This window comes from Medicago sativa, chromosome 8 (assembly GCF_051527215.1).
Source record: "Medicago sativa cultivar Bolivia chromosome 8, Bolivia_mono, whole genome shotgun sequence".
NCBI lineage: Eukaryota > Viridiplantae > Streptophyta > Magnoliopsida > Fabales > Fabaceae > Medicago > Medicago sativa.
In genome coordinates, this window is record NC_140756.1 from 6,481,442 (window position 1) to 6,494,050 (window position 12,609).

Genomic DNA, 12,609 nt, shown 5'->3' on the forward strand with positions numbered 1-12,609 from the left:
CAGCCGCGCTAAACACCAAAAACTAGGCCTACTGAAGTTGTTTTAATAGCAGAACTGCTACATGTTTCTGCCAAAAAACCAGAAAAAGAGAAGCAGCCATAACAGAAATCCAAAACACCACTGCAGACCCCATAACAGATAACCATCTATTCTTAATTTGATACCAAATATCATTGTGTTGTGCATCTATAATGATAATTTCATAAGTACATTTGAGAACACTAAATCAAAGCATAACACTCAATCAATAACACAAAAAAGTCAAATTGTTTACAACTGTATTAAGTGTACTTGTTTACACTAAATCAATAACATGTCCAAATCTTAATCCACCTTTTCACAACATATACCCTAAAACATACACCCCAAAATATATCCTGAAGTGCTGCCCAATAAAAACAAATTTTGCTTCACGTCTTTATGGATTCATCAATGTTGTGGTATCCTCCTGAAGGTTTCCAATCAATAAGCTAGTAAAACTAATGGTACCAAATGAGCTTAATAGTGGCATTATCTTCACCAAAAGAACATAAAGTAGCATTATCTTCCTGCATAAACATTAAAGATATTTAATTAGTGAATATTTTTTAGTTCATTCACACACTCCAATTGCTATTATCTTACCATGAAAGGTCTATTGTGTACATCATTGAGCTAGATTTTTGTTAGGGACTGAACTGACAGATTTTTATACTAAATTGATAAATTTTATATAGTTAAGGACTAAATTGGTGGGAGTGTGATAGTTTAGGGACTAAATTTATGGTTTATTCTCAATATTCAGTAGCATCAAATATACTCTTCCTATCAACAAGTATGCCAGTTAACTATAAAATAATAGTCAATTTAAGCATGCAAATGAAAAGCCATTAACATAATAAAAACATATGTTCATTGTTTTTAAAGTTGAGCAGAGATAGGCTCACCATTTTTCAATCCTTCAAGGTGATAGAGAGATATTTCTTTAAGCGAATCAATGTAAACCAATGGTTTTTCTCTTCCTTGCCATATAATTTCAGCAATTTGCTACATCAAACATCCAAAACCAGTTAAATAAATTGACTATCAGTAAAAGTATTAGCATGCTCGAGAATTAAATTTCACTGCGGCTTAACCTTAGCACGAGATATTGGACTGGCAAGACATTGGTCAAAGTGAATATTTTCCAAAGCTTTCTTGCATCTCTCTGCTTGCTCCACCCCAGCTTCAGTTAGCACTGACAAATCTGAGCTTCTCTAAACACATATGATCAATTTAATGACAATGGATTGCAAATGTGGTAAAAAGAGTACAGTTTAAATGATCGATGAAGGATTTCATGATGGAGACATAGGTTTTGATTGGTAAAAGTAGGAGATAACAGGTAAGCTATCTGATGACATATAGCGGATAAGTTATCTAACTGATTTTGAAGTGTTTAGTAAAACTAGCATTTAAAATAACTAAGAAATATAAAATATAAAATGACATAAAAAGATATTTTCAATTAATATTTTTAAAAAATCAATTAAGATAATGAGGGTAAATTGAGAGAGAAAAAATGATATGTTAAAAGCTATAAGTTCAAATGCTAGTTGAAGTAGCTTACCAAAAACGCTATAAGGTAGTGGAAAAAAAAACACTTTAAGCTCGTGAAAGAAGACAGTTACCAAACAAATCTATTTTAACCATACGAGCTTATACGCTATAAGATAGCGGTTTGGCCTTGTCATTTAGAGCCACGCAAGAACGGTAATACAAATAAAAATATTATACAAGCATTTTCGAAGCAAGTTAAATATCTCCCTGAACTCAAAAATAGAGCTAATAACTAAAAAGTAGAGAGCAAATCACCTGAATCCTACTTTCTGCATTCCAAGTGCTAAGACCATGCCTTAAAAGAGTGACTTTGTTTGATGAAGTGATTAACTCATTTGTTAGTGACATTGTTGCTTTTGTGAAATCATATGCACCACCAGTTACAGAAAAATCAATACTATTTGGAAGTTTGTCTGCATGAAGACACCACAAAACCAACTTCAGCCCATGTTGGAGTAAATGTCTATAACAACTATTCCAGTATTTCTTTACAAATAGCTCTCCTCACTCATTCAATTAAAAGAATTATGGTCTAATTGGATTGCCTTATATGAGTTAATCAACTTATTCAATGACGGTAACTCACGCACGACCGTGCCGATATACAGCACGACCGTGCGTCTGCAATTATGGAGCTTTGGTAGCAACCATCCAGTGCAAACCAAGACGGCCGTGTCAATATTACGCACGACCATGCGTTACGGCAGAACATCAAATCAAAAATCGAAAATGGAGAACACTCAAGAACAGCAACTGCAGTGGTGACCAACTTGTTCAAAATGCATTTCAAGAATGAAAACTACTACTAGTCTTCAACAACCATACATCATAATAAACAATTAAATATGTTTAACAATTTCCTATACATACCTTCAAGTTTCAGAAATCAACCAACAACTTCTATGAATCCAGATCTAGAAACCAAACTAAGTTGCAATCTCCAAACTTCAATGGAAAGTGAAATATAATTGAACAATGTTGTTGAAGAAGATGAATATAAGTTAATGTGTAGGTTGATGGTGAGTAACAATTTCTGAAAATCTGAATTTCAATGGAGAGTGTTGTATTTTCATGGTGCTGAGATTCAAGTGAAGGAAGAGGGAAACGGAGACTGAAGTGAGGTTAAGGATGTGTAGTGATTGTGTGAATTGCTACTCTGCATTTTCAGATTTGGAGGGTGTATTCAGCAAAAACAATAAAACCAATATTTCCCATTATAATATGTTTCCTTTTATTAATTATTTATTTTTAGCAGGTCACCGGACCCCTCCAAAACCTGCAGCTGTAGGTAAATGCACAAGTTATGTTTTGTGCACAAGTATTGCATTTGTCCATTCTCAATGGCACCTGATAAAATATCTCATCTAATTAACCACTGTAATCAACTTGTTTGGAAGAGATGGAAGGGCTCAAAAGTAATCTGATTTATTAGACTATCATTTATTTGTTGTAAATTACGATGATTTAAAATTATAAGGCTATTTATTTATTTATTTTTGCTAAATACTTTTGTTGGTCCTTTAATTTTGACAAAAATATCATATTAGTTTTTTAAGTTTCAAATATGTCCTTCAAGCTGTAATTTAATGCACCATTGCCCTTTTAAGGACCTATTTGAAACATAAAAACATAAAAACTTCAAATAGATGCATTAAATTAACAACTTAAAGGACATATTTGAAACTTAAAAATACTTATAGGACTTATTTGAAACTTTAAAAACTTAAAAGACTAATCCGGTATTTTTGTCAAACTCAAAGAATCAAAAGAGGTATTTGGCCTTTTTTTATTGTTTACAACAATATAGACTTAATTTATTCTCATGCTTTCAATTTTGTATCTGATCTATTTTGAAACGCCAAAAGGAAACATTGATTTGTTTAACTTTAGACACTACATATTTTCAAGTTTTCAGGTTTAAGTTTAGGAGTTTTGTCCTAGATTCACATGCTAAGTGTATCGATCACGTGAACTATATTGTCCTCGGTACATAATAATGATTAGTATGTGTGGATTCTATACATATTAATTCTCTTTTCACCAAAGGGAAGATAATCAATTCATGATTTATTTCGTGGACATTGAACTAGTCATACATGAACAAATTATAGCTTTGTCAATAAAGTGAACAAAATTCTAACTTGTTTTTTTTTTTTATCTATATAAACTATTGTAGTGAATACATTCAACATGCATGGGCACAAATGCATCTTAGATGTTGGCAAGAACCACTGATTGAATTTTCTTTGGTAAGGCAAATAATGTAACATAGTTTGTCTCCAATTAGACCAAGACATTCACCTAAGAAATTACGACTTTGTTTCTCACAATATGCCTCAATATGTACCACTTGTTTTTCTGCAATTTATAAAGAAAACAAATTATTTTATGAAGAAATTTATATTTGCAACACTCGTTAACAAAATTATTAAATATGTTGAGGAAAAATTATGTTTACATCTTTAAATTTGATCTGTATTACAATATTGGGTTCCTTGGGTCTATAGATGTAGTTTTTAAGATGACTGGTTTTGCTATCTAGAAAGAGTTAGTGGCACAACTTGTTGCGCCCTTGCCTTTTATTTTTGCGTAAATTTCTAAATAAAAAGTAATATTATTATTATTTTAATAACATTAAAAAAACAACTGGAAATTGAGCATGACAAGACACCAAGACTAAAAAAATAAAACCCCCAAAGTATGCATGTTGGTTAATTAATGTAAGCAAAATAAGATTTTAATGAGTTTGAAACCACAAGAAGTCTTCAATTTATGGGTTTTATTTCTTATAGTATTAGGGGGCTTTTGCTTTCAATTTGGTATATGAGAGAAGGAAGAAGATGAAGCTGGCATAGACATTCTGAATTGATATTATTTAAATCCCCTTAAGTAATACAGTTAACAATCACATGTGTTTTTATAATCTAATTTCTTAAAGTTGTTAACCATGCAAACAAAATGCAATATAAAATGCTAACTCAAAAATTTAAAAAATCAATCGAGGCAATTGATCAAACTTAAACTACTACAAATGTATTTTTAGCTTTATATTGTTTTTTGCAATATTTGAATCATAAATTATTTTTATGATGTGTTAATTTTAGATTCATTGACAATATAAATTACAATATTTAAATCGGCATCATGAAAAAATCAAACTCTAAATTTAAAGGCATCTTCAATTTTTTATTTTCTAATAATAAACAAAATTTATCTAAAGTACTTTAATTTATAATAAAATGTAGACTTACGAGAAGTTAAGAGAATAACGAGGAAGAAACATATGCCAACAATTGATTTTCTCTCCATTATTATTGTTTTAAATGCTGATATGTGTTGTTATTTTTATATATCCCTTGAATTAAACTTAAAAGAACATTTCAACCATCAATCAACGTGAAAAGTCACCACGAGTTGGATGCAACTCATTAGCCTATGTTTGGATATAATTCAATATATACCACTTCTCAAAGCAAAAGGCCGTGACTTTTTAGAGCTACAACATGTATATTTAAAGGCTAATGCTAACATGTGCCCCAATGGCACATATTAAGGAATTTAAATAGAAATAATGGTCTTAAAAGTTGTGCATTCAACCTTAGTCAATTTTTTAAAGTCAAAATTTTGATGTTTTCTATGAAAAACTTCTAATTTTGGATTCCTTAACTTGTGCCCTAAGGGCACAAGATAACAAGACCCATATTTAAACTAGACGCAAGCTTGAAGTACCCCCAACATAACTATTAATTAAGAGCATAGTTGTTGTTTTTCCCAACGTTAATATTTTAGTTGCTCTATGATACAATTGCAGTTCTACTTAATTTCTCCATGTAAAGACTATGTTTAGTAACATCAATAAGTTATCATATAGTTCATTGGACATACTTATAAGCTTGTTTGATCAACTAAAATGTGTTTGGTAACCAAGCTTATCTTAGTAGCTTATAGATTTTTTTGAGACGTTGTTTCGTTTAGCGCTTGATTTTATAACTTATAGTTTTTCATTTTTTTCTTTCACTTGTAACCTTGTATTTTAATTTATTATATTTCTATCATTTGATAAAATTACTTCTACTCATTCATAAAAAAAAAATTATTGGTTGAAAAAACGTTGGTATTGAGTTGTTTACCGTTTGACTTTTAAACAATGTAAATGTATTGATTATATCTATTTGATATTCTATTAGCATGAATTAAAGTATTATTTTTATTGTATCCACATGAACTCGCATATATTTCAATTGTTGAGTAAAAGAATTATGATTTTAAGTTAGGGTTTTGAAAAAGGTTTTGGTTATGCAAAAACGATGGTAATAAACTTTGGGAAATTTTAAGACAAACATACACGATGGATTTAGATTTCATCGGTTACATCACTAATGTGATCTGTCAATCAATTATATAATTTCATGCTTTCTATTTTAGCTTCACATGTCCCCCATCGAACATTTTCTTTGCGATGAACAATGAGAGATTTATTGTACGAATTCACTTATGATCCCTTGCTCAATTAACATGTGTAGTAGCTTAAGATTGAAAAGTGGTTTGTATCGTAAACCTAGCCCTATTCCTAGCAACTATCATCCACATATGAATTTTTCTAGATCATTTATCTAACAAGTCTTTTTCAAACACTTGATACATCAAAATATCAATTTCGAAGTTTTACTTTGGAAAAGCATTATGAATGAGAATAAATCATTGATATAAAGAAAACATGATTATATACAACCAATTAGATCAAAAGTTTATAATGGATTCATAAGTAACTATATCTAATCCCAACATAGAGAGAATTTTGACATTCATACTCATTGCAGTTTTACAAAAGAGGTGAAAGAAGATGAATTTTCATCCAATTGACGAAGACTCTTAGAAATTGTGGTTGAGTCTTACACAACTCATAAAACCGGCTTGTGAGGTGAGGAACTCCCAACACTTATAAACACTTGTTATAACGCCCGTCTTAATTATTCGATTATTTAAAAATATATTTATATATATGATTTTCGTGATTTTCATGATTGATATGTGTGAATTTTGTGATTCATGAAGTTGAGAGGGTTATATGATTTATAACTGAATTATGTGGAGTATTTTGTTGTGGTGAAGTTGTTATGTTGTTATGACTTATTTTATTATTAAATAAAATAAGATATGAGAAATAAAATAAAAATATTAAAAATTGGGCTGTGTTGTGAGATGAGCAATTAGTAGTGAGAAGAGTAAAAAGGAGAGATAAATAGACAGACATAAGTTAGGAAAAATAGTACGTACGTTTTTGGAGAAAAAGGGAGAAAAGTCAGAAAGAGAGAAGAACCAAGGGAGGGCTGCGATTCTGCTATTATCAGGTAAGGGTGAGACTAATTTTCAATATTATTAAGGGTATAATTCTGTAGAATGAATTTAGCATGATTAGGTTAAGTTTTGGTGAGACTTTAAGAATTAGGGTTTTGAGGTTGTTATAGATTATTGATAGTATAGAAGTTGTTAAAACTATGTATAGATGATTTACAGTTCATAGATTAATCCTATAACAATGTTCTAATCAGTATTTTGGGATTTGGGTAGATGAATTCGGGATTTCCATGTGAAATATTGATGTTAAGCGTTTTTGAGAATAAGTGACTAAGTGGGGTTTTGGAAAACGATTTTTTTGAGTGGGTTAAACTTGAATTTTTCTATAGAATATGATAGAGCTTAGTGTCAGGAGCGCGTAGGCGAAAACGGCATCGAAAACGGATTAACGGTTTAGGTTTTATGCACGAAAACGTGAAAGGTAGAAAATTTGATGTTGTCTGTCGAACTAAGAACGTGCCACGATGGAGGTCCAACGTGCCACGATTTTTCCAGAAACAAACCATTTTTAGGCTGTCCAAACGTGCCACGATGGTACCTCAACGTGCCACGATGAAGTGTTGACTTAGACTATTTTTGACCTATTTTCATGTCTCTAAAGGGGTCCTAAGATGTATAGTAAGACCCCAAATCAATAACCTTAATGAGAGGGATTATAATTAAGGGTTATATTAGTAGTTTCTTTTGCCATAATGTGGTATTGTTATATGAGTATTATGTGGATTATATAAGACGTTTAAGATGTTTTTGATTATCATTGATACTGTTATATTGTGATGTGGTTTGTGTGCTGTCATGTTGATGTCACTTACTGAATTAAGCTGTATGAGTCTATCCAAGATGTTGTCCTAAATGTTGGTTATTAATGTCATGAGGTTCTATATGTTGGTCTAAGTTGTAAGTTGTAAGAAGTTGTCCATGATTATGAGTCGTATGAGTTGTTCATGTTGTTGTCTAAGTTGTTGGAAGTTTGAGTTCATTGCATACTCATTAAAGTTGGGGGCTTTAGGCCCGGCAGCCTTTGTGCTCATTAAAGTTGGGGGCTTTAGGCCCGGCAGCCTTTGTGCTCACACGTTGAGGAGCCTATTACGCTCATTATATTGTTGATTGGTACCACATGCATTTGCATATCAAGAAGTTTCATGATGTTTAAGATTGTCAAGTTGTTGTTGAGTTGATAGAGTTGCATGATCTAAGATGAGTTGTGTTGTCAAGTTGTTGTTGAGTTGATAGAGTTGCATGGTAAAAGGTGAGTTGTGTCGTCAAGTTGAGTGTTAAGTTGATTATGATTTGTGATGAAAATTAGTAATGGTATTAGATGATTGTATTTGTTATGAAATGAAAAATATGCTAATTGTTAATTGTTGATATGTTATTAATGTTTAAGTTGTTAAATGCATTTTATTGGATTATATGCTTAATGTATTGATTATGAAATCTCACCCCTTCTGCGTATATGTTGCCTCGACCGTGGGTAATGTGCAGGTAATAAAGATTAGAGGCGTTCGTGAGTGGACTCCTCACTTGGTGTCTAGGTGCTCTGATACGTAACGGGATGGGGGCTTGCTTTTACTTCTATTCCTTACGTGTCTCTTTTATGAACTAATTTATGAGATTTTCCAATAAGGCCTGCGTGCCAAGACTTTTAAATGTTGAACTATTTTCCGCTGCAACAGTTTTAAGATTTTCATGATGTTGAATTTGAAGGATAATTATTATTATCTGTTTGAGATGTTAAAGTAGTGTGTGACATTCCGTTATGAATTAAATACTCTGATTTTAAATGAAATTTTTATGTTGGGAAAACGGGGTGTTACACTTGTTCATGCCATCTCTTATCCAATGTGAGACTATTTAACACCCCGCCTCACGCCCTGTCTTGGACATCTGAAGCGTGGATATAAATGATTGATGGCCCAATAAATCTCGAAGGAGGCTCTGATACATTCTTATAATTTGTGGTTGGATCTTACAAAACCCCACAAACCGGCTTGTGAGGTGATGATTACCCTCACTTATAAATACATTGTCATACTATCTCTTATTTGATGTGAGATTCTTTAACAAAATTATAGATGACCCAATGGATCGGAGCCCCCTCTAAGATCCATTAGGCCACCTACTATCATGTTCCCCGTATCAGCCCACTCACAATTATTTCCACGCTCAATATGTTCGGTCCTAGGTGTGAATGAGTGTGTTAAAGAGTAAGACATCGGATAAGAGACGACGTAACAACGAGTTTATAAGTGAGGGCAATCCTAACCTCACAGACTTGTTTTGTCGGGTTATGTAAGACCCAACCACGATTCATGAGAAAGACCTAAGCCTGAATGCCTTCCACCTTATGAGCCTTAAACATCTCACAATTCTCTTTGATATCTCTCTTAAAATTTCCAAAAAGATCCCAAAGAAATGAAATAAATTTCTCTTTATAAGATTGAGTTTGTATGAAACCGCTTAGCCCCTTGTTTTGGTGCTAAGCGATAATTCCTTTCTTTATCATGAAGTAAGTTTAGTGGTCCCCAAATAAACTACAGCCCGCCATAAAATTGCCAAGCGAAATATCTGGGCGCTAAGCAATTCTGCCTTGTATTGAAGATGAACTCCCTGTGATTGAATCACTTATCCCTTAAACTGAGTGTTGAGAATTATTTTCTCAGTCTTGTTTTATTGCTTTCTTTTGATCCAACTCTTCAAATATCATCCAGGTATGAGTGCTAGGTGGCATTTAGGGTGGGTAGGAGGAATTCTTTCCCACCATGGGAAAATAAATCTTAACGGTTGGATTAAATTAAGAGTACACTCTTATCATACTCCATCAACATTATATTATTTTTTACACTATCTTCCACCCCCACACTCTCTCTTCCATGTTCCATTCACTCACCACCACCACTGTCATCACCACCACCACCACCACCAACATCAAACCCATTTCTCAATTGCACTTGTACTGTTGATCCAATTCAGCCAGCATCTTGAAAACTAAGAAAATAAACCCTTAAATATTTTGCTTCCATTTTTGCTTCTACTTCTTCAAATATAAAAATAAATCCTTAATTAAATATTAAAATTCAGAAGCAAAAGACAGAAGTTATGATGCTGAAATTTATTCTTCATTTCTCTCTATAAATTGATTTTTTTTTTGCAAACCCAGATTTATGCATTATTCTCTTTTTTGTTGAATTTTGTTTCAATTATTTTCTTTTTCTCTACAGATATGTGATTTCAATAAAAAAAAATGGTTGAAAATGAGAGAATAAGCCATGTTGTTATCTGAATTGAAGAAATTGAATGTGCAGGAAATTTGGAGTGATGGGTATGAAAGGATATGGAGGAACATACTTCATATGATGATGAATGTTGTTGTTGTTTTCAAATTGTTGATTTCGTTAATCACCCACCGTTTCCCTAATTTTTTTCCCCTTTTCAACAAAAAAAAAAGTTTTATTTTTGTTTTGAGAAAAAATCTAGTGTTGTGTGTCCATGATAAAATTATGCTCTCTATTTAATCTAATGGTGGAAAAATAACTTTCCTATGGTGGAAAAGAATTCCTTCTACCCATCCTAAATGCCACCTGAGTGATAAGTCCTTTTTAACCTAAAATTAAAAGGAAAGATGTAAAAGTACTTAAACTTAAATAAAACCTAAATATTCAATATTTACATTAAATTGGAGATATTTCTACATTTTCAATCCAATGCAAGCTAATAAGTGTCTTGGTTTGATATTGAAAAACAAGTAATTTTAACACTTATGAACTCTCTCAAGTCATAAATTTGTTTTTCCTAAAAAAAACATTATACAGTCTAAAATAATATATTTAATGATATGATGATGACCACATACATGATGAAAAGTTACTTGACATGAAATCATTTTCACCACTAAGGAGTTATAATTTAAGTTTATATGACTTTAAAAGTGAATGTGTGGGTATTCTGATGAGAGTTTGATCAAAGTGAATATAATAACTTTAAAAATGCTAACGAGTGTTCATAACACATTGATTAGGAAAATAAATATAAAAATATTATGTTGAAAAATGTGTAATCAACTTTTTAAAACTTTAAGAATTATGTTTTCCAAAACAAAATTTCTATTTTTTATTATCTAATAAGTGAGTTTATGACATTTGTTAACGTGACCCTAATTTCTAATTTTTATTGAGTAATTTCTAAATGAATTTTCTTACCAAGTGTGCTAAAAGTTTAACCTTGTTAATTAAAATATATAGTCAAATTTGAGGGTGTTTGATTTGCTTGAAAATGAAGGATGAACAACAAAAGTACAATTGCACTACATTTGATTTGGAAAATTGTGTATGAGACTAGACCAAACCAAAACTACAATTGCATTACATTTTGATTTGAAAAACTGTACATGAGACTGGATTAAACTAGGTGTAAATCTAAAATACCAAAATACACTATTATTTTCTACTAATTTTTTTTCCCTCGTCCCTTCTCTCTCTGTCTCCTATCTCTCTTCTCTTTATTTCTCTCTCTCTCTCTCCCTCTCTCTCCTATGTGAGTCTCCCTAGGGGTGTTCATGGGTTGGGTCGACCCAGAAAATCCGGTTAAACCCACCCAAAAAACCTAAAAAAATGGGTTGGATTGGGTAATTGGGTGGGTATGGTTTCTAAAAATGGAAAACCCATAAAAATAGGCTAAAATATGGTTTTAGTCCCTGCAAATATGCCTCGTTTTGGTTTTAGTCCCTAGTAAAAAAAAATTGGCTTAAATATGTTATTCATCCCTGCAAATAGGGGTCGCTTAAAATTTCCTCCCTGCAATCGCTAATCCTTTTTTTTTTGCCCCTGCAAAGTTTAATCAGTTAAAAATTCGTCCCTTGACCCAGTTAATGACTGCCACGTCATCAAAATTACCATAATGACATGGGAATTGACGAAAATACCCCTGGGCTAATTTTTTTTTCCAAAATTTTGAAAATTCTTTTTTAAATTAAAAAAATCTGAAAAAATAATTAAAAGTAAAAAAAAAATTCGGAAAAAAACTGTTAAAATTAAAACAGAAAAATTTTCGGGAAAAAATCATAAAAAAAATTCGGGAAAAAACTGAATTTTTTTTTTAAGGAAAAAAAAATAAGCCAGGGGTATTTTCGTCAATTCCCATGCCATTTTGTTAATTTGATGACGTGGCAGTCATTAACTTGGTCAAGGGACGAATTTTTAACTGATTAAACTTTGCAGGGGCAAAAAAAAAGGATTAGCGATTGCAGGGATGAAATTTTAAGTGACCCCTATTTGCATGGGCAAATAACATATTTAAGCAAAAAAAAATTTGTTTTTGGTCCTTGCAAAATTTTTTGTTTTTTAAAATAGTCCTTGTCCCCATTTTTGTGATGATTTGCATATGTGGCACATGATGACTGAACCCATTTTGTAGTTTTTGGTCCCTGCAAAATATTTTGTTTTTTAAAAAGGTCCCTGCAAAATTTTTTGTTTTTGAAAATAGTCCCTCCAAGGACTATTTTCAAAAACAAAAAATTTTGCAGGGACCAAAAACAATTTTTTTTTTTTACCAGGGACTAAAACCAAAACGAGACATATTTGCAGGGACTAAAACCATATTTTAGCCCATAAAAATAAATGGGTTTCGGGTAAAACCAGACTCAAACCCAAAAAACCCACTTACCTAATAATGTTA

General features: G+C 31.7%; 1 protein-coding gene across 2 annotated transcripts; it reads right to left on the reverse strand.

The window, feature by feature from the left end:
* Window positions 1–226: 226 nt before the first annotated feature.
* LOC146896479 (putative 2-carboxy-D-arabinitol-1-phosphatase) lies at window positions 227–5,027 on the reverse strand. Of its 2 annotated transcripts, XM_085734866.1 has the most exons (5): window positions 4,830–5,027; window positions 1,834–1,991; window positions 1,116–1,235; window positions 927–1,026; window positions 227–548 (listed from the first exon to the last, which is right to left on the reverse strand). In XM_085734866.1, exons 1-5 carry the CDS (start codon window positions 4,885–4,887, stop codon window positions 541–543), a joined length of 444 nt encoding a protein of 147 aa, XP_085590992.1. In that variant the 5' UTR covers window positions 4,888–5,027; the 3' UTR covers window positions 227–540. The 2 variants fall into 2 exon arrangements, with proteins under 2 accessions (XP_085590992.1, XP_085590993.1); XM_085734867.1 differs by lacking the exon at window positions 927–1,026.
* Between the last annotated feature and the right edge of the window lie 7,582 nt (window positions 5,028–12,609).